Source organism: Falco naumanni, chromosome W (genome assembly GCF_017639655.2).
Source record: "Falco naumanni isolate bFalNau1 chromosome W, bFalNau1.pat, whole genome shotgun sequence".
In the NCBI taxonomy this organism is placed as follows: domain Eukaryota; kingdom Metazoa; phylum Chordata; class Aves; order Falconiformes; family Falconidae; genus Falco; species Falco naumanni.
In genome coordinates, this window is record NC_054079.1 from 28,719,791 (window position 1) to 28,742,327 (window position 22,537).

General features: G+C 37.3%; 1 protein-coding gene across 1 annotated transcript in view; it reads right to left on the reverse strand.

Moving 5' to 3' along the window:
- Positions 1-267: 267 nt before the first annotated feature.
- LOC121080399 (excitatory amino acid transporter 1-like) overlaps positions 268-22,537 on the reverse strand; it is an 82,013-nt gene continuing 59,743 nt past the window's right edge. Inside the window, exons 4-10 of the mRNA XM_040578415.1 lie at positions 21,945-22,149; positions 20,504-20,546; positions 9,366-9,661; positions 7,637-7,870; positions 5,942-6,136; positions 4,332-4,466; positions 268-2,862 (exon numbers count right to left, since the gene is read on the reverse strand). Coding sequence (XP_040434349.1) covers positions 2,658-2,862; positions 4,332-4,466; positions 5,942-6,136; positions 7,637-7,870; positions 9,366-9,661; positions 20,504-20,546; positions 21,945-22,149 — 1,313 coding nt within the window. The 3' untranslated portion in view covers positions 268-2,657. The remainder of the gene's footprint in view (positions 2,863-4,331; positions 4,467-5,941; positions 6,137-7,636; positions 7,871-9,365; positions 9,662-20,503; positions 20,547-21,944; positions 22,150-22,537) is intronic.

A 22,537-nucleotide genomic window follows, 5' to 3' on the forward strand; every position in this document is an offset into this window, starting at 1 on the left:
AAGTTGAAATAACATTGGTTCTTTTAATTTTTAATGGTCCTCCCTCTACCCTTCCTTGCTTTCTTTTGTCTGTGCAGTTTCATTTATTTTTGATCATGAAACCGTAAGCAGGTATTTGAAGTGAGGAAGCCCTGTTATATCAAAGTCCTGCTGTATAAAATGGCCTGGAATGCCTGAAATCCCATATTATGAGTTTGTTTGCTCTCAGTTTGTGTGAAGCTTCTGTTACAGAGCCTTTGAAAGAAATCCTAAATGACAGAAAAACAGTAATGTAAAACTATTTTTATTGAAAATACATCTACAAAGTAATGTTTCTCAGTCCATTCTGGGTGCATACCAATGCAAAACCAATGAGAGATGGGGAAGGGAATTCTATAATATCTGATTTCTGTAAGAAACAAAGTTAGTATAAACAAAGATCACATTATTTGTGACATAATTCATTTTTTTCAGTTGATGTCATAGAAAGACAGTCATTTACATTGTCTTTGCAAAGTATTTCCAAACAAAAATTAAATTGCTATGCCATGAATTCTACAGTTAACATTTGTGTACACATTCTGAAAACAATATCTATATAAAAATATCTCTAATTACATATCAGAAAATATCTGTCTCTATCCTACATTTGCATTCTGTTAGCAATAAAACCCCACCCCATACTTATTTTCTTTCAGTCAGAGATTCATTTAGAGCTTTATAGGTTTGACTGCTCAATACTCTGTATTAAATCTTGCTCACTTAATTTACTGGAGAGTTCCTGCTAATATTGTCTGGATTACTCAACTGGAAAAGACAGGCGGGAGTTTTCAGCCCTAAATAAAAGCCTTGCCTCATTGCTCTAAACATGGGAAAAGGTTTGTCTTCAACCAGCATGCTGACTTTTTTCACTACAGTTACTTATGCATCATATTTATGTTCTTTTAATGACAAGTACAACATACTGAATATTTTTTGTGTGGCAGCTAGGACATTGCAAGGGCATCCTTCATTTCTATCAGAATTGTTTGGTGATGGGAGGGAGAAAGAAGAGAATTGAATATTTAAATAAAAAAGATCACTCAACCTATTGTGCCTTTTGATTAATATTTCTTCATTCCCCCAACTGTAACTGCATTATAAATCCTTCCAGTTTAACCTGTATAATAACACAAGGCAAAAAGGAAAGAATACATAACGTGTATTTCTAAAAAAGGGCTTCATCAGGAAATAACATTGAAATGAACAAAAAAAGCCACAGGATTGCAAGTGCGTTATCTCCCTTTTTTCATTCTTTACTTATCTATTCCCTGAAAGAAACCCACAATATTGCGCTTTAAAAACCTTTCTAATTAAAAATTCAACTTTTTAAATACTATTTACTATTTTGAAATTTATATATTTTTCCTAGTAAAAAGTAAAAAAGCACCCATTGCTTTTACTTTCTAAAGAGTTATCTTTTATTTTCGAGATACTGGTGATAAACACACAAGGATTTCAAAATTTAGCATTGACATAGGGAACCATCTTCTCCAGATGGAAAAATGTAAATTCAGCTAATAGCTTTATAATTTATCAGTAGAATGACCAAGCATTTGGGAAGTTTCCAATCAGAAAACTTCCTGTTGGTCTCAGAGATTCAGATTTAGAATCCAGTCCCTTTAGGATCTGAGCATCTCACCCTTCTGCATCTTCTGCAGAGGGTTGGTACTGCCTTTTTATTTGTTATTGCTTATTAAGTAGATAATAAGCATACCCAGAGCATGCTATCTTTTTTTTTTTCAAAGAGACATGAAGACATATTTTCTGTTCCAGAGTCAATACAGCCTAGGGCCTTGCACCTACAAAAACACACAAAGATTGTTCAACTAGGTTGTGATGTTGAAATTAAGGGGGCAAATACAGAGTGGAAGTACAATACATACATAAATGTTTGCAAGTCAGTGGGAGCTGACTAGGCTAAGTTTTTGTCAAGATCAGCTGAGGCTAATGAAAAAATTGTCCAGATAAAATTGCTTTCTCAGAAATATTTCAACTCAGCTAATAAAAATGCTCATTAGGGGTATTTTTTTCTTTTATACACTTTCTTCTCTTTTATCCTTTCAATGAATGTCCTTTTTATTGTCCTGCTAGTATTTGAACAAGGATATAACACTAGAGAAAAAAATACCACATAAAAAGCAAAACCCCAGTGAATTTACTTAGCTGGTTGCAGTTATCAAGTTAGAAGTATTGATTGTGTGTTTATAGATGTTAGGAATTTTGCAACAGGGATTTAAAAAAATAAAATCATTTTCAGGCTCTTTTATCTGTTTTTACTTTATAGTTGTTTTTTTTTTTTAAAAAAGAATAAGATCACATTTACAGGACTGAGTAGGATATACAGTGATTATTTTTTGTTTTGTTTTGTTTAATCGACAATCTCTATTTATTTATCCTCAGTTAGCACATGTCTAGCAGGACCAGTGTTGTTGCCTGTTAATTTATTTTTTTTAAGTGGGAAGCCAACATATCTAACAATCACTGCTAATTTGGAATATATTTTCATTAAATCTTTCCAGTACTAGCATAAAGGGAGAAAACAAGGAATAAGTGAACTTGGTGAATTCAAGATATAAATGGCTGGAAAAAGTATGTGTTTTCCACACTTATAGTGTTGGACTCATGCTTTATTTACCCTACATCTTGGTTTCACTATCTAATGGTTTCTCACTCTCATTTTCTTGTGAGATCAGTTGGTATGGTTTCTTCATTTCATTCTCCTCTATCACAGAATTACCCATCTCAGCATCCCTTTTTTTCAGCTCATGCCGTGATAAATGTTCAACAATTCCTGCTCCAATGGAGTCTCCCAAGACATTGGTAGTGGTACGGAGACGATCCCTGAGTAGAAACAGTAAGTTAGCCTTGACTTGATCACTTGTTCAGGGAAGCATGCAGACTAGTTGTTAAAATGGCCTTTAAATAGCTACTAGATGATTCAGCGATTTTATGTATATTAATTTATATGTTAATTAATATTCATTAACTGTTAATGCCATGATTCCTTCTACAGAAATTAACAGATATACTGGGATTTGGAGTCACAAAATGTGTTAATACTCTTGGCAGCTTCACAGCAAGAAACAGCTGTGTGATGAGGATGACAAATGAAGCATATGGCAGATGCTTCTTGGAGGCATTTCTATACTCCGGTGGTTTGGGTTTATATCCTCTGAACATGTAAGCCAATGAGAATCTTCCTTCTTAGGGTCATTTCCCTCCTGATCCTAAACTACAGTCAGTAATTTAGGTGGAATTCTGCTAAAATTATTAAAAGTAAACTACAACAATTCATCTGTCTTAGAGGGTTCTGCCCAGAAGATCTTCACCAGGAATGACTGGCACTGTTAATCAATAAGCGTCTACCTACATGAGGTTGTGGGCATGTGGTTAGAAAATCATAGAATCATAGAATCATACAATGGTTTGGGTTGGAAGGGACCTTTAAAGGTTATCTAGTCTAACCCCCCTGCAACGAGCAGGGAGATCTTCAACTAGATCAGGTTTCTCAGAGCCCTGACCAACCTGACCTTGAATGTTTCCAGAGATGGGGCATCTACAACCTCTCTGGGCAACTTGTTCCAATAATCATTTGAAGACATTACATTCTGATAATGACATGGGTAACTTCTTACAGGGATCACTTGACAAGACTGAAGGGTAAAAGCCTCTGGAAACTATAACTAATAGGAGTTAGATGAAATAGAAGTTGGAGAAAACTTTCTGCCTTTGATTTAGTTCCTGGACCTAAGGGATTTCCCCATATATCAGCAGGTATCAGTTAATCTTTTACAGACAGAGGAATGGAAAAACTGAAGGACAATACATTGTGGTGGCTGTATAAGAGTTACACAACTGTTTTTCAATTCTGTGTCCATGGGGTAGACATATGAACTTTTCCTGGATTAGATAGTCAGCAGGGCTGCAATGAACTGGGTTGGGACTGAACCAACTCTGATCCTGATTGATGGAAAGGTTTTCATTGACAGTCTATGAAAAATAGAAGACTAAAGAAATTCTTTGCTGATTGAATTACAGTGTGTCTGAAAGTTTTCTTAGTATCCCAAGGACCCAGGATTCTAAGTAACCCTTTTGCATGCAAGAGGAACCATCATCAAGTAACACCCCTCACCAACTGCTCTAAGAAAATGCATTAATTGCAAGAAATTGTGATTCTTTTTAACACTTCTTTCCAACTGCCTTCCACAGCAAAAGAAGTACACCACTGATCACAGTATTGCCAAAATGTCCTTGACTATTGCACTGCTAAATATGGTCTAAGCCCTTAGTGACTCCATAAAAATACTTACAAGAACCAGTCCACTGCAATGATAAGAGTGATATCATCTGTAGGCAAACCTACTGATGTAAGCACAATGACCATGGTGACCAGTCCAGCTTGAGGAATCCCTGCAGCTCCAATACTGGCAGCTGTAGCTGTGATGCTGTGCAAAGAGATGGCAAGAGCAATTAATTGACTTCCATAATAAACTGCCCTTATCATCTGGCAAACATTAAAAACAGATATGAAGCAAGAAAGCATTTGCTCAGTAGTAAAGAAAAAGATGAGCTCAGTCCCTAATCTGAACGCTACACAGCTGCAGGGGAGTGTGGATCTTAATCCAAAATGTTTACCCTAAACCTTTATCCAGAACCCTGGAAACATGATTTTGTTAGATATTAAATCCCTTCCTAGATGCTAAGGGACAGACAAAAACATTATAGCTACATGCCCCCACCCATTAAACAAACTCACTCCACAGTCTCAAACATGTTAAAAGAAAAGCTGTCCCGGCAGATCTAACACAAGTACTTTTATTCTGTCCATTTCACTATAACTTCATGTTAGGTGAAGTATCTGTCCTCCAGCAGTTGGCATTCAGCCATCAGAAAACAGAAAGCTGACAGAAATTCTGAATCATACAGTCTAGTAACTTGATAGAAATATGCTTGTTCACACCTAGTTTAGGAAGAATTTGTTTTATCAGGTGATTTGGCAGGGAGCAGCTCTAGTACTAATGAACGTGGAACTATTGCCTCAGAGTATGAAGAACGTGGAACTATTGCCTCAGAATATGAAGACAGTGTTTTGCCTTCTGTTGAAAATTGAATTAAGCTGGTTATTTTATGGAGAGAAGCACTTCTGCCTGAAAATCTTGTACATTCCCAGTTCACCACATCTGAACTTTCAGTGTTTCTGAGTGATAAAATGCCTGTCTTTGTCCTACAGTGTCCCCCTCTCCCCTTGCTGACATTTCTTTCTTCTGCACATGTACCCATCACACTTTTCTCTTAAACTGTTTGAGTAACATAATAAATTAATGCAGATCAGTTATCATCGAGTGGTACTTAGTGGGTTGCTTGCTGTTCTATTATTTCAAACATGAAGGCTTGTGTGCTTGAAAACATACCTATCTTCTCCGCCTTTATCAGCTGGTGTAATGAAAGGCATTTGCTGCTCCTTACACAGCTTGCACTACTTGTATCCTGAGACCATCATGACTAGGAAAATACTACCTCTCCTAACATTAGCACTGTAGCATGCCACTGTGATGCTCTTGTGCTACTGCTTTGTACATGCATTAGAAACTATCTGGTACTGATTGCAAGTCTACAGCTCCTGAAAGCTGCATGAGTTCTTAAGAAAGAAAAATTAAGTCAGTAGAAACTGTTCTTGTTGACTCTACTAAGTCCAGTGATAGGTGTGTCATGCTACAGTTTTTTAAAGGTTTACCTAATAGAGAATATGTGCTGGGGGGCTTCTTCTGTGCAGATATAAAACATTACAGTTATTCAGTTACTGTTGCAGTTCTCATTTTTAGATCTAGATGCTTTTTTTTTCTTAATTCCACATATAATGGCAAAAAGGAGTCATCGTAAAAGTGCTTTTATTAGATGTAGGTAATAATGGCTTCTGTACCTGATTGTGATAATCTGTCCAAAGTTCAGATCAAAGTTGTTAACCTGTGCAATGAAAATTGCAGCCAAAGCCTCATATAAAGCAGTTCCATCCATATTAATTGTAGCACCAACTGGGAGTACAAATCTTGTAACTCGCTTGTCCACTCCATTTATTTCTTCTAGGCACTTAAATGTAACAGGTAGTGTTGCAGAACTGAAACAAAAAGAAAGAAGGTAATACATGATATAAAAGAATGTCATGCTTTGTGATGGGAAGATAGAATGTCCTAATTGTCTTAATTTTTATGTGGTCTACCAGAATATTTTTTAAAAAAATGCCAAGGCTGGATTTAAACACTTCTAATGATGGTAGTTCTCCTGATACTCTTGGAAGGTTTTTCCAACGGTTAATTACCGTCTGTCTCTATGTAGTCTCTAGTCTGAATGTGTCTAACTTCAGTATTTTGTCACCAGATTTTGTTATACTTTAGCATGCTAGGTAGAAGAATCTATTTAAAAATTACCGCTTCCCATTTCTTATGTCATTGAGTTATGATTGAACCACCCCTAAGCATTGTTTTCCTGAATTTATACAAATTAACCTATTCAACCCTTCAGTAAACAGCATGTTTTATCATCTTTATTTGCTGGCTCCCTTGGAAAGGGCATTCTGATGGACAATTACATTATTTTACTACTTGTGGGTCAACCCAAGTAGGCAGCTAAGCAGCACACAGCCACTGCCACACTCCCACACACACCCCCAAGTTTATTTTCTCTTTAACTATGTTAACTGGCATTAGTTATATTATCTTCCTTTTAAAACCATTATTAATCAAATATCCTTTTAGGCATTCCACAAATTTTCAAGGACTGACATTAAAATTGTCCCTCCCTGCCCATAAATATACTGGCATAATTTTTTTAAGTCCTAAAGAGCTTTTTCAGTAATACCAGACTTAATCAGATTCTACATTAATAGTCCCAATAGTGTCTCGTCCAGATCTTCAGAATAATCCCAAACACCAGGGTCTTGAATTTAATTATATGGCATGGCTGACTGAAAACATCTGTCTTTAAGAGTTGCTTTTAAAATCTATTAAAATGGAGTGTTTCATGAAAGGTCATATGGTGTAGAAATATATATTTGATTACAATAATGTTTCTTTTCATCATAGATGCAAACAGGTTTTTTATTCATATGAAGTCCCTATGATTTCAGCAACAAAGAGCAAAAATGGCATTTCTATTCCATTTCTGATATCCATCATTGCCTATCAGGATTTTGAGCACAGAATGTCACCTGCCAAGAAGGGCTCTCAAGTGCTCTCAGAATCCCCTCTGAATCTTCCTGTTTACCGCTCCATTTTGCCACACACAAATGTAAAACCTCATGCCAGCAGCATCCTTTATCAGCAAACCATTACAAACTACTTACAAATCTCAAATACCAAGGCTAATCAAAGTCACAAGGGTTCCAGCCATACAGTCTGTATCACCAGACCTATTTCACCTCTGTTCAAGGGTTCTTATAGAAAATAGACTTAAAGTCAATATAATGATAATAATAATTTCTGTTGGTGAGCAGCAGAACTGAAATAAAGTGCCCAAGTGAATATTTGAATAATGAGCTAACCAATTACATTAGGAAAAATTGTTTCTCAAACAAAAAATATTATTAAAAAAAATATGGCCTTAAAATATTGTATTATACCTGGAAGACGTTCCCAAAGCTGTGACTAATGCCTGGATTAGTCCTCCAATAAATACCCAAGGGTTCTTATGAGTGATCAGGAAGTAGAGAAGAGGTAGGACAATGACAGCATGAATTAGCAAACCAATGATAACTGTTACAGTATACATGGCAAGCTGACCACCGATCACACCCATATCTTCCATCTCAACAATTTTTCCAGCAATCAAGAAGAGGATTCCAAGTGGAGCATACCTGCAAATAAAAAATCAAATTAGTATTACACTGAACAAAGTAGAAATTCACTACCCCATCCATACCTTTTGTGTTTATATACATGCATGAATGTAGGATTTTGCTAGTAGGCTGACTGTAATTATTCAGAAGCAGCCCAGGAGTTTAACTCTTTAAATCTTAACAGTTTAACCTGGATGAAACCACAGCAGTGAATGTTTCTGATAGGCTTTATTGGATTCAGGATCTGGTAAGGATTTCAAGAAGATGTATAGCATGCCTTTCAGACATGTAGGGAGATGAGCTCCCTTTGGAATTCAAGTGTCATATAAAAGCTAGTTTAGCCAATTCTGTTATAATTCTGTCTGTATGAATGAAGGCTCAACCAACATAGTTGGAGACTATGCCAATTGCCTAGTTCTATTATCTCTCCAGTGTTGTTTCACATATTGTTGGGGAAGGAACCCACACAGAAGGCTAACTTCTGATGATTTCAAGCTTCTTCTGACCATGCCCCATTTTATTCAGTGGGGCACTGGATAAATACTTTAGCACAAAGCCATCTATATGACAGAGGTTAGCTGCATTGCAGGGCAGTAACAAAGGTGGTATATTGCTTTTTCCTAAGTTACCACTAACTAAGTTACCACAGAACAAAATTTATCCAGCATATCTCAATTTGACTTTCATCCATCAAATCCATGTAGAAATTTCTCAGAAGTAATAATTCTCATCCACTGATTTATCATCTTAAGTGAGCTCATAAAGAAGGAGAAAAGATTTTTGCTTTGTATAGATGTTTCCTGGCAAAATAGAATTTTACTTACTGGGAAAAAAATACTTATTTTTAGTTTTGTATCTAGTACTAAAACATACATGTGTGTGTTCATGGGTAGATTTTTACATGTTTGGAGTGGATTGATTGTTTTCTGTAGTAAAGAAGTCAAAAATACATAATTTCGTTTCATAATTAACCTTCTGCCTGACAAATAATGAATCTTCATTGTTGAAAAGACTTCATACCTAATGTTCGAATTGGTGAGATTATGTGTATCTGTAAGCAGTGCAGCTAGGACATACATATACATATACACTACACAACTGCAGGAAACAGTTGTGTTGGAAAGTAATGATAACAAGGTCTTGCTGTGTAAAAATAAGATTATGGGAGAGGTTTGTCATTTTCCTTTAGTGAAGTCAGAGTAGGTTATAAGGAAACTCTGATAGCATACTATTGTGATCTCTGTCTTTATGAAGACATAGAATGGCTCTGTATAAGCTCAGCAAATTCTGCCATATACCCTGATTTTTTCATGTCAAAAGCTAAACACTCTGAAAGAATAGGTATGTTTGGGCAAATTATTGATATACAGAATTACAGTTCTTGGGATCATTTATGAAAAAATCTACAAGGTAGTTAAGATCTTGTCTGACTTCCTGCCAAACAGACTCTTGCTATCCTGTGAGTGACTATGATGAAAAAATATTGATGGTAATTTATCAAAGAGGCACTTACCACATTATTAGAGCTACCAATCTCATGATAGCCTCATTTAGGCTATCAAAGAAGTCTTTTAATTCCTGACCTTGCTCCTTCATGCTTCCAATTACCAGGCCAAAACTTATTGAGAAAACCACCAAGCCAAGGGCATTCACTCCATTTACAGAACCTGGAACAGGAACTATTTCCTCTTTCATTCGAGTGAGGGTTTCCATTGCTTCTGACACATTACTTAATATGGAAGCCACTGTGGATGTGTCATTGGATGAAATATCTACTTTAAACATTCTCTTTTCATAGTTAGTTTTGAACTGGTAAGACAAAAAGAAAAGAAAGAGGAATTCTGTGAATTATAGCAAACAAAGGTAAAAATCACACATTATTAATTACTATTGTAGGACATTTGAATTCTTTCTGTAATATTTGTTGGTAGAATGTACTGTTATGTAAACCTAGCTTTCCTGAAAGCAACAAAAATCCATATTAACTTCAAGAGCTAAAGCTTCACCTGTAGCTTCCAGAACTCACTTTCTCATAAATGTCACAGACAGATTTGTCATGCTCATGAGTTTTGTAACAAAACTATTGATTCTTAGTTTGCATTTTTATAAATAGTTATTTTTCCCAACAACAGTTTCCCAACTGTTAAATAGATAGGCTTTTTTTGGCTAGTTGGAATATTTTCACATGCTCTGGAGTTTCCTTTTTCATCTTTTTGAATTAGAAAAAATTAGAGTGAAAGTAACTGAAATATAACATACCTCTTTTTTAATTTGCTATGGCAAAGACATTAGTTTTCTCTGCTTTGCAGAAACAAATCACCACTTTTCTTAATTAAGAACAGGGTTCTACCTTAAATGGTTCCATTATGGAATGGGCAAATCAATTTCAAAATCTCAATACACTCCTAAATGTCTGCTTTGAAAACCAGTCTTTCACCACCTAATGCTTTTCTGAAGAGAAATGTGTATCCTGAATATTTCTCTCTGGGCTCAAAAAGCCCTAAAGTCACATCCTGATTAAATCCTCTTGAGCAAAGAATTTACAACTAGTAAAATGTTCCTAATATATCACAGGATGCTAAATACATTATTAAAGCAATGGAATGCTGGTGACAAGGTTATTCAGCAATTTTGGATTTTAATTCCTTTGGGCCTGCTAACACCACCCCCACCCCCCAAATATTAAGTCCAGGAGCTGTAGTATTATTAGCAATATTTGGAGACTGTTGCACACTCTGAAAGTATTGAGTGAAATGGAGTACTTATGACTAAGATGGGAAACCTGAATATCAGCATCTAGCAACACTGACCTAATTTTCCACACCTGAATAGTTTTGATGCAGTCCTTCCACATATTTGCTGTATCCCCTGAAGGCTTTAATTCTTTCAGAACTTTGAGTAAACTTGCTTAGAGGACATTTATGGAAAATTTCTGAATAAGATATAGCAGAACAAATCTCCATGGAGGTTAGATATTCTTGAGTTTTAAATGAAATTTGCTAAAAAGTTTAAGATTTGTGCTGTGGTTAGAGTAGACAGCTGAGCTGTTCCAACAGTTGGCTGACATGGAAAAGCACAGTTCCACTTCCTCACCTGCTCCCATCCAACCTGTGATAATTTCTCCTCTGTGTTAGTTCTAGTTCGATCTGTCCATGAGCCAATCCTATGCTTTAAATTGGCAGAAAACTTATCAAGCAAAAAAGTGACCATTTTTTGGTAAAGGCTATGGAGGTGAATCAGCTCACTGGGGAATCAGATGAATGCCAGAGAGGGTGAAACACTGAGTATACAGCCAGGAAAGGATGGATGGGATTTCCTCTTTAAGTGACAGAGAGGTATTAGAGTAGAAATTATCTAGAAGTTATCACTGAAGGGATTTTATTTCAGTCATCATAGGAGTATTTAAAATACTGCCTAACACTGTACATCAAACAATTTTTTTTTAAAAAAATGTGTGTGGGTATGATACTTGTATGCTATGTATATTTTTATTACTTTTTTAAAGTAGAAAAAAATTAGGTAAAAATTCCTTAATACAAATATCTGAAGGGTGTAATTATGATGGACTTGCAAGCATGCAGATTAGACAAACATGAAAAAGCAAGCTGCTTAATGAGGACTGAAATTAAAGCCTAATTTCTTACCATTTTCATATTCATTTCCTACTTTCCCTAGACACACCATAACTGATTTCATCGTGATGCTCCTCCATTACCCTCAGGTCCTTCACTTATTCCTATCCATTTGGCTAGGTCAAAAGCAACACATGATATGGCTATTAGTGTTAGATGTGTGCTGCCTGGCTGAATGGCTGCTGCTTGTTGGAACAGGTTAAGAGCTAAATCATAAATTGCTTTTCTTTCAGCGGCAGCACAATTTTGATTTCTCTAAGACTTGTGCCCCCTCCCTCCTCTATCAAATTAGGTTGGAATTAGCCATTGGGCTCAAAAAACTATGACAAGGGACTGAAAAAAAGTTGGGCAGCCACAGGGAAGAAAGCACAATCACATGAAGTTACTTGTAGAAGAATGAAGCTAGGCTAATTAGCATTGATAATATACAACTGTGGGCTGGCTTCAGGGGCAGTGGGTTGGCTGATGTAGATAAGGTGCAGCTGTGGCTGGTTCTGTTTAAGTGGTTGGGGAGCTAATGAAGAGTGAATGGCCAAAGAAGAGAGAGGAGGAAGAAATGGAGAGAAGAGAGAATAGAGAATGCATGCTCTGGGTGAGAAGAGACTAGGAGAAGGTGGTAGAGGGATTGGTATAAAGAGTATGTTGGTATGAGATGGTAAAAGACCTTATTGCAGCTTGATAGTTTTGGTAGTGCTGTGACAGTTACTTAATTAACAATGATTTCTAACTAGTTTTTTAAAGGTATAATAAGCATATTCCTTCTTTTTTGTGTTGATACTGGAAACTATTCTCAGCAGGAAGATGCCTTTAATCTTCTATTAATTAACTCTCTAAGGGTATAATATGAATTTTTAGGACCTTACTTAACAAAATTGGGTTTTGTTTCAGCTAGACTGGTACACAGAAATGTAGATCTTATCTGTTGACTCATTCTGTTTGTCAGACTTAAGTATTCAGAAATGTTAGCCTTAGCCTAGGGAGAATCATTTTTCTAGAACTCTTTCCAGAGCAGTGGAGAAACAGTTTATTTAGAGTGAAGTTCAAAATGCCAATATAAGCAACAGGAATCAGGGCAACTTTATTTGCTCTGAAACAGTTGTTTGAGCTAGTCTGTCTTTCATTATTGCTAAATGAGCTTAAGGATAACTTTGTGGATGTCTGCTGCCTTATGCTCAAAGTTGTCTATCAAAAGTTATGAGAAGGTACCTGATGAAGAAAAAGGAATTAGGGAAGACCAAATGTGAGAAACTGAAAGCACATATCTGACAAGGAAAAAGCGTAGGTTGAGGTTTATTCTTGTTAGTGCTTTTTCAGATGACAGTTAAGGTAAAATACAGGTTTGCTTGACCACCACAAAACAAATGTACTGTGTGTGGAATGGTGACGAAAACCAACTGTTTATAGAAAGTGACAGGATGAAAGAGCACCTTCAAGAGGATAGGAAATGTCAACTGTTTTGAAATAGATGACATAATAGCAGAGCTGACTATTACTACTTTGCAGAGAAACTGGTGATAATTTTGTGAGCTTTTATGAGATCCCTACTTTTGGGCAGATCTGTACTGTATCTTGGTGGGAATCAGAGTTACCAGCTGTTCACTTAGCTCAAACTGATATTTTAATATTACATTGTGATTCTGCAGATCCTTGTTATTTTGCAGCATTCAATAATGGATGAAATTAGACAAAGAAAAATTTCTCATATAACATGTTGTAGGCTTAGGGCTCTCAGAGTGGGATACTGATAATCTGTGATGGGCTAGACAACATCACTGAAGTCCTGTCATATCTGAGGGTGTTCAGTGTGTTTTTGTCTCCAGGCAGAGGTATTTTTTGCCTGGTAAGATCTTAGATGCAAAATATTAATAAAATTTTCCTTAAGTTCATGTATAGCAAAACTACGAACAAGGTAAATATTACTTGATACATATTAATACTAATAGCTTTCTATTAACAACTTTATCTGCAAGTAAAATATAAAAATAATGGCATTTCTGGACTTTGTTACAAGACATGGTGCTAATGAACAACTTCAAAAGGAATTGTAAGTTATTTCATTACAAAATAGACAATATATTTACTTCCTTACATAATATAATTGTTTACACTTCTAATATTTTGTTTTCATTAGTAGTACAAGCCAGTACCCACAAGCTATCTGACTTAAATATATTGCTTGACTTTTTAAGAAGCAGCATTATACCATGGCAGTAGCGCATTCCAGTAGTTGGCTTGTAGACAAGGTAATTGCATGAGTAATTGCTCTGAAAACTCATGGTTTACTGTTAGTACTCTGAGATGGTATAATTAGCAATGTTTGTGCTAAGTTAGTATGGTGATACCGTTTTTAGTGGATGATGATTTTAAAAGCAACATATTTGATTAAATGCAAGCCTGAAATAATGAAAACAAAGTAGTGATATCCCATCTTCCTGATGCATTTTTAGTTTTTCTGATATGGACATGTGTGAGAGTATTCTAAATTGTCAGCAGAAGAGCTGATGACATAGGTTAAAATAGGGCTTTGGGGTGTCCTGCTCCCACATGGACTCATGCACAGGTCACAGTCCCTTTGACTCGAGCTCACACTGGAGTTCCAGCCTGTCCGGAACAGCAGCCATGCCCTGGCCATCTGCCAGCCCCAGCACATCACCATTGCTGTTATGAGAATGTTCCCAGGCACAGCACAGTGAGATGATAAGCAGTACAGCAAGCAGTGAAAGCAAGATGCAGCCACTAACGAACACTAGAGTCTAATATACAGTGAGGCAAGCAAGCCCCGTGGCAAGCACAGAAACCTGCCCATTAATAGCTAAGCAGCAATAACAGGTATAAATTTGAACTAGCACATTCCAATCAAATCTGTTGTTACCTCAAACCCTTTGTGCCCCACATAAGGTGCTGAAAAGGACTGTTGTGGTTTAATCCTGGCTGGCAACCAAGCACCATGCAGCCACTTGCTCACTCCCCCTCACCCAGAGGGGTGGAGAGGAGAATCAGAAAGGAATGTAAAACTTGAGGGTTAAGATAAGAATAATTTAATAGGTAAAGCAAAAGCCATGCAAGCAAAGCAAGGAATGCGTTCGCTACTTCCTATGGGCAGGCAGGTGTTTGGCCATCCCCAGGAAAGCAGAATTCTATCACATGTAATGGTTACTCAGGAAGACAAACACCATAATGCCAAATGTCCCCTCCTTCTTCCCCCAGCTTATATACTCAGCATGATGGCATGCTGAGAGGTATGGAATACCTCTTTGGCTAGCTTGGGTCACCTGTCCTGGCTGTGTCCCCTCCCAGTTTCCTATGCAACCCCAGCCCTCTGGCTGGCAGGATCCAAGGAACTGGAAAGTCCTTGATTTAGTATAAACCTCACCCAGCAACAACTGAAAACATCAGTGTGTTATCAGCATTGTTCTCACATCAGAGCCAAACCACAGCACTGTACTAGCTACTAAGAAGAAAATTAACTCTATCCCAGCTGAAACCAGGACAGTATATTAACTAACCAAAACTATCACAAGGAATAGATAGCATATGTTGGTTAGTGTTCGTGTCTGGATGTGTGATTAATGCTTCCAATCCCCTTGATAAGAATGAGTTCAGGAAAGACTATTAATTGAAAGTAGCTCAGAAGTTACCAGGTGCACCTTTCTAGTACTTTAAGCTTCAGCTGGCATCACATTCCACCTATTCACAGCAGAATGACCCTCCCCAAATTGTTTACACTGGTTTTGCTTCTCTTGATGCCCCAAGTTCCTTTGTGTTTCTTTTGGCTTTTGATCTATCCCCAGTGAACAGCAGCAGAAAGAACAAGCAGTTAAAAAGCAGTATCTGCCTTATAAGCAGGCTGCTTACAGCTGATTAGTCCCATGATAGATAACATCTTTGCATTTAGCAAAGAAAGAGAAATGAAGAGATAATGGTCAGAGTTGAAAGATGAATCCAAAGTTTTATTTAGATATCCCCACATTGCAGGAGTATAGAGAAGGTTTTGAACAAAGTAGCTTAGTTTTAGGTAAGTGTGGAATATTTATCAGTAGTCAGTCTTTTCAGATTCTCCCATTACTGGTAAAAAATCATAAGAGCCCCCAGATAATCAGTGCATAGTGAAGGCAGCAATATATGTCATATGGAAATAACCAGCACCAGAAAGTATGTTGTTAGGATTAAGAATCTGCTGCTTTCCAGCGATCCTTATCTGCCACTGATTTAATTGGATGAGGTCCTGATAGAGACAGGGTGCCAACAGGACTTTGGTCTTTCACAGGGGGAGAAAGAGCAAATAGAGGAAAACGGAGTGAAGCTGAAGTCCAACATTTTCCAGATTATTCTTCTTAACCTAGTATGCTAGGCAAGTGTGATCCTTTGTTCCCCTAGACTTTCCTGGGGCATGGGGCTGAATACAACCAGCTAGGCCTGAAATGTTTTTTTTCCAATTATCAGCTGAAAGGTTTGAATATAAGGATTTCCTTAGCTTTCCTGTGGTAGCAGGGAAGCTACAGGGGTGGCTTCTATGAAAAAATGCCAGGTTTCCCCATATCTGACAGAGCCAATGCCAGGCAGGTCCAAGGTGGACCCACTGTGGACCAAAGCTGAGCCAATCAGGGATGGTGGTAGTGCCTCTGTGATAACATATTTAAGAAGGGGGGAAAAACTGCTGTGCAACAGCAGCTGGGAGAGAGGAGTGAGAATGAGTGCAACATCTATGCAGACACCAAGGTCAGTGCAGAAGGAGGGGGAGGAGGTGCTCCAGGTGTCAGAGCAGAGATTCCCCTGCAGCCTGTGGTGAAGACCATGGTGAGGCAGGCTGTCCCCCTGCAGCCCATGGAGGCACACAGTGGAGCAGATATCTACCTGCAGCTTGTGGAGAACCCCACACTAGAGCGGGTGGATACGCCTTGAAGGAAGCTGTGACCCCATGGCAAGCCCATGCTGGAGCAGGTTTTCTGGCAGAATCTGTGGCCCCACAGGGGACCCATGCTGGAGCAGTCCATTCCTGAAGGACTGCATCCTGTGGAAAGGACCCATGCTGGAGAAATTTCTGAAGGATGGTCTCCCATGGGTGGGACCCCACGATGGAGAAGAGGAAAAGTGTGAGGAGGAAGGAGTGGAAGAGACAACATGTGATGAACTGACCACAACACGCATTCCCCATCCCCCTGTGCCACTTAGGGGGAGGAGGTAGAGAATTCAGGAGTGAGGCTGAGCCCAGGAAGAAGGGAGGTGTGGGGGGAAGGTGTTTTTAGATTTGCTCTTGCTTCTCATTACCCTATTCCATTTTTAATTGGCAATAATTTAATTTCCCCAAGTCGAGTATGTTTTGCCTGTGATGGTAATTGGTGAGTGATCTCTCTGTACTTAACTCATGAGCCTTTCATCATATTTTCTCTCCCCCTGTCCAGTTAAGGAGGGGGAGTGATAGAGTAGCTTGGTGGGCACCTGGCATCTAGCCAAGGTCAACCCACCATGCTTTATCTCCTACAGGGACTCCTGGATTCTGGGATCTACAATAGGGGGGCTGTTTTGGAGGGGAAGGGGCATTTTGTTCCACCATTCTTCCTGTTTCTGGGGAAGAAAATGTGCAAAGAAGGAGAAGCAGCAGCAAGAGAAGGCAGTGTTCTTTGCCTCCCAGACTTGCTGGGAAAGAACAACAGGAAAGGGAATCCAAAGGACCAGAAGGCTAAATGAGAAGCAGCAGAAAATTTAGGAAGAACCTTCCTAAATGAGTCCTAAGGTCCCAGTCTTCCTTCCTGGCTCTTCCTCTCCCAACAGCAATCTTATAAAAGCTTTCTCAACTCTATCTAGAAGCCCTTTCCACCTTGGTTACCCCACTCCACATAGCACTTCCATTTCATTTTTCTCTGTCAGGAAAGAAACCTGCCTAAGGATGCTATAAGACAGAATGTGAGCACCTAATGTATCAAAAGATGTGATTTGAATGTGGAGTGTATATGCCAGTGATGGTTTCCAGGTGTGCAAAGCTGTGGATCAGTATTACACCTTTGAGTGTGGACTACTATGAGTGGTAGTGTGTTTTGTGTTTGGGCCAGCAAACACAGTGTTACAGAACCAGATTAGTGCCAGATGGATCATCCTTCTTCATAAATCTTCAGCGAAACATGAAAAACGTGATGTAAACTTTTGAAAAGAAAGTTATGGAGTCAGATGTACAAAGTTATCTGGATAACTATGAATCTTGCACATACTTGTTTCTCCTGGAAGATGCTTTTAGTGTAACAAATCTCATTCAACAAAATAACTTATGCGTAAAAAATTAGGTTTTGGTACACGATTCAAAAAGTAATAGTATCAGTATGACAGATTTAAAATACTTGTGCTTCAGTAAGCATATTTGCTGATGAAAGTCAGAAAAAAACTTTCATTAAACATTTCCTGGTTTTTGAACCATTTTTAGGAGATCCCTTTAAGCTGTAAAGCACATGAGAAATACAATATACTTAATGCAAACAGAATCTACAAGACAGCTTTAATTAAGAACATAATTTAGGACTGTTAGTCACTGAGTTGAGTTTCCTGTTGCTGTAGGATACTTTATTGAATGAATTCTTCAAGCTGTATCTTAATACTTATGAGGTAGTTTGTTTCCGTGACTCCTAATTGAAGATTTTTCCAGGACCTCACTTTTTAGGTAATGAAGGTTAAAAACCTTGCTAATTTCCACTTTAAATTCAGTCATAGTGATTTCCATTTCTTGTATAAACATTTTTCTTTAACTTATACAGTTCCCACTTTGGTTTTTGTAACTGAATAGTTTTTTAAGCAAGCTTCTTTTTGTTTTATATGCTGTTCTTCTGAACAGCAACTCCATTGTGCTCATTTTACATTAATCTTCCTTGAATGTAATGACCAGAATATACCCAGTATTCCAGACGGTCACATTCCTCTTGTTTTGTTTCCTCTCTTGGAATTATGCCACCTAATATATCCTAGAGCTGAATTAGAAGGGGTTTAATTTTTTTTCTTTCTTGTAAGGACTTTCCATCTCAAAGCAGCAATTAGTTAATTTCTAAATATTTATTTGACATGTGATGAAGAGCTACCAGGAGATAACAGAACATGCCAATGTCTGCAAGAGCCAATTCACTTTGTTCTTGTGACTTTATAGTGTTACAGTGTGCTAGGGACATACTACCTTCTTTGATGTTTGTTAGATATCTTGATGCAAAGTGCTTCAACTTTCTTGTCATCTGTAAATTTCACTGTGTGCATCTTGTGGCAATGTCATTCATCAATTGAGATACACCCAGTCCTTCAGCAACTTCCATTGCTATCTCCACAAATTTTACAATTCTCACAATAATCTTATCCCCTGCTCAACTATTTCACTTTCTTCATATTAAAAACTCTGATTTGAAGAAATCTAAAGAGATTAGATCCATTGAACTTCTGTGGCACCAAAAAAAAAAAAAGCAAATGAGAAAATGAGCAATCTTGTGGAAGAAAGATGAAAGGTTATTCTGGTACAATGTTTCAGAAACCCGTGTTATTCTTTATCTTTTTTTCATGTATTTCTCTTTTTCATTTATTACTAAGTCTTTACTCTTTCCTTCAAGGTACTTGTATCCTTCAGTACAACCAAGATCAGGCTAATGGGTTATTAACTGCTTAATTCTCAAATCTTTTTGAAATTGCAATTTGAAAGGCACTATGATTGCTTTCACCAGTTATAGATAATAACTACCCAACTTGACAGATTTATTAAAAATACTTGCTGCTAGATCTGTAACTTTATGCCCTAATTCTTTCATGGTTTTGAAATAAAAATGTCATTCCTTGACTTTATTACGTTATTTGAATTTTTTTTCTAGTTTACATACAGACTTTTGTATTTCCATACTGCTCTTCTGCATCACAGTCCTTACTGAAAACAGAGGCATAGCATTTGTTGGTTTTGCACCTGGAACTAGTTTATCTTTAATCTTGAACAAATCCTTCATCTAGAAAATCACTGCTTTTTGTTGGTCTCTTTTTATGTAACTAAAGAAAATGTTACTGTTCCTTTTCAATTCTTCTGCAAGATGTAACTCAGCTGGACTTTGGAAAGTTTCTACTTTATCCTCTTGCTTCTTGACTTCCACATTCCAGCATTTTTAAATTGCTACAGCAATAACTGGTAAATAATATCAGTTCAAGATTTTCTGTGGAGTCAATATGAAGCAATTAGACCAGGGGTCCTCAAACTACGGCCCACGGGCCAGATACGGCCCCCAGGGTCCTCAATCTGGCCCCCGGTATTTACAGAACCCCCCCACTGGGGGTTGGGGGGGGAAACCAAGCAGCCGCAGATGACTGCCTGCCACTACATCCGCGCCGGCCTCCTGGTTAAAAAGTTTGAGGACCCCTGAATTAGATTATGACAATACACATTATAAGTTTCACTGAAACTATAATGTTCTCTTTTTAAAGGAGGAATGTAACTAGTTACTATTATTATTTTCTCTGTAGAACAGTTAAGGTTAATACCAGGCTAATGATAGAGGTATTTGGGAAGCAACATAGAAAGAACATTCCTGTGCACTCCTACCATAGGTGACAGGAAGACCCCTAGTTTGATTTTGTTATTGATGTCAACAAAATTGTTGCCTCAGTTTCTAACCTATGCACATTTCCCACATGACAATTTTGAACATCTTACAGTCTTTGTGCAGATGGTACATATCTCAGTATCTCCTAATTTAACATAACACTGGCTTTGAAAAGTAAATTCTGTATTGACTTTAGTGAAGCTTGCTGTAGACTTATGAATTTGACATTTTGAAAAAACTTATTTTTTTCTTTGCTGTGCCAAGTGTGTTTGTTTCACTTCTCATAGCAAATACTGAGATGATATGATTGAAAATAAAGCACAAATTTGGTTGGGTTTTTTTTGGTGACAGCTAGCAGGATACATAAGATTTGTTTCTGCTCTAAGTACATGATATTTCTAAAGAAAATACTATTAAATTTCTATTTTTTACTTTATTATATGTTTTAGTTGGAAATAACAAAACATTTTTACCTGTTTAAAGCAAGCTTCCACCAGATTTGGAGGGAACATATTTCTGTGAAAAAGAAAGAAAATAACATGAGAAGTAATAAGACTCTAGTAATACCTTAAGTAGTGGCACAGCTAATAAAAGAATTGACCAGCTAATTTTCAAAGGAATCCTAACACAAATATGTAAATGTGTATACAGTGAGTAGAGCTTTGCATATAACATTGCCCTGGTACCTTTATCGGGACAAAATGCAGTAGGGTTGGATAGGTCCTGTAAATTGCAATCTCTGTATCCAATATTGTATAGCAGGTCTCCTTATGGAGCAGAATATTAGCTAAATTACCAAATTAACAAAGTTCTGTGGGCCAGTGTTGACTTTTAATTTTGTATTTATTAATGCTGTCTGAATCCAGATGAATAAAGAAGTTATTAATATTTAATGCATTTCTACTTCTCAAAAAAATTTTGCAGGCATGTGACCTAGTACATAATGACATTTATTACTTGATTTAGAGTCTCGTCGTGATTAAGAAATAAGTATTTCTGAAGTTTGAGTATTCTTTAATAATAACACATACACGTATAATTATATATGCGTGTGTATATTTTTTACATATGGGGATTTGCTTGTTTGCTTTCCAGAATGGTGACGTTTCTGAGGGAATAAGAAGCACCTTAACTGAATAAATCTTGAGGAATCTGAGTGCAAATCTCTTCATGGGTCTTTCTAAAGTCCCCCTTCCTGGCAGCATGACTATTGGAGGCCTTTCTCCATGTCTCTAGCTTCTCCAAATGGGTTAGTGGAACACAAAATTTTGGTGGCTTTACCTGTAGAAAAGCTCTCAAGTTCAAAACCTCAGCTTCCCTACTCCCTGGAATACATATGTGACGTATTAGCTCTATAAAAGAGGCACTGTAGTGTCTCTGAGCAAGGATAAAACAAACTTTTATGTTTGTGCCCCTCTATTTCAAGCATTTTACTTGCCTGTTCCTGGGATATATTTACCATACATACAATTTAACAAGGTTGAATAGATGCACCTAGACTGGTGGTTACAATTCAAAATTAATAGCTAAATCAGGAATTCAAGTGAAGTAATAAAACTGCTGAAAGTTGGAAGTAAGGGAAAGCAGAAGAATTTGGTAATAAGGATTATGCTATGGAAGGAGGGGGAAAGACCCATGCAGAGCAGATAGCAGAACAGAAGTCTTTTTTGTGTGTGAAAGAATGAATCTTTCTTTTGTGGAATGCTAAAAGCAGTTCCTTCCCTTGCAAGAGCCTGATTTGAAAATAAATCCATGTATTCTTTTGTAGAGTTGTAGGGTTTAGAGATATTGGTAAAAAAATTTGGCTAATTTAGGCATTCACTGTCTAAAAATTCTCTACCATCCTTCTCATGTGAACCTAAATATTACTGTCATCGTTATTGGTATAGAAAATGTGCAATATCATAGCCATACCTGATTAAATCAAGGAAAGCATCTGCTGCTGTCACTTGCACAATTTTTCCTTCTCTGTGCATGTTTTCTTTAGTACCTTTCCCAGGATGGATGATGACCACAATGATTATACCAATCAGTACAGCAATGATCGTAGTACTCATGTAGTAGACTACTGCTCGGACACCCATCTTCCCTGATGCTTTACTATCCAGGGCAGCAATTCCTAGTAAATTCAAGCACAAGGACATTCACTTCATACAGTTGTGAGTAAAGACTATAAACTCAGCATGATGAAAATAGTTTTGTGGGAAGAGTTTTGATGACCAGTATATTTAAAGCTACCCAAGGCAAGTTTGCCCTCTTTTGCAGCTTGTACTGCCACTGTCTTCCCATCTCACCCCTAATGCTTGTTATTATGTAATTTTCTATTACAAGAGTTATAGCTTTCTGTGCTTTGTTAACACTTGTTAAAAGCAAAGGTTATTGGCCTGATGCAGTGTGGCACTCCCTATATTCCAGTGAGCCAATTAATGGGGTTTGATTAGCGTAATTACTACAGTCTGAAAAATGTACCTTAGAAATGTGCTGCACCAAATTTGTAATGGTAAGAA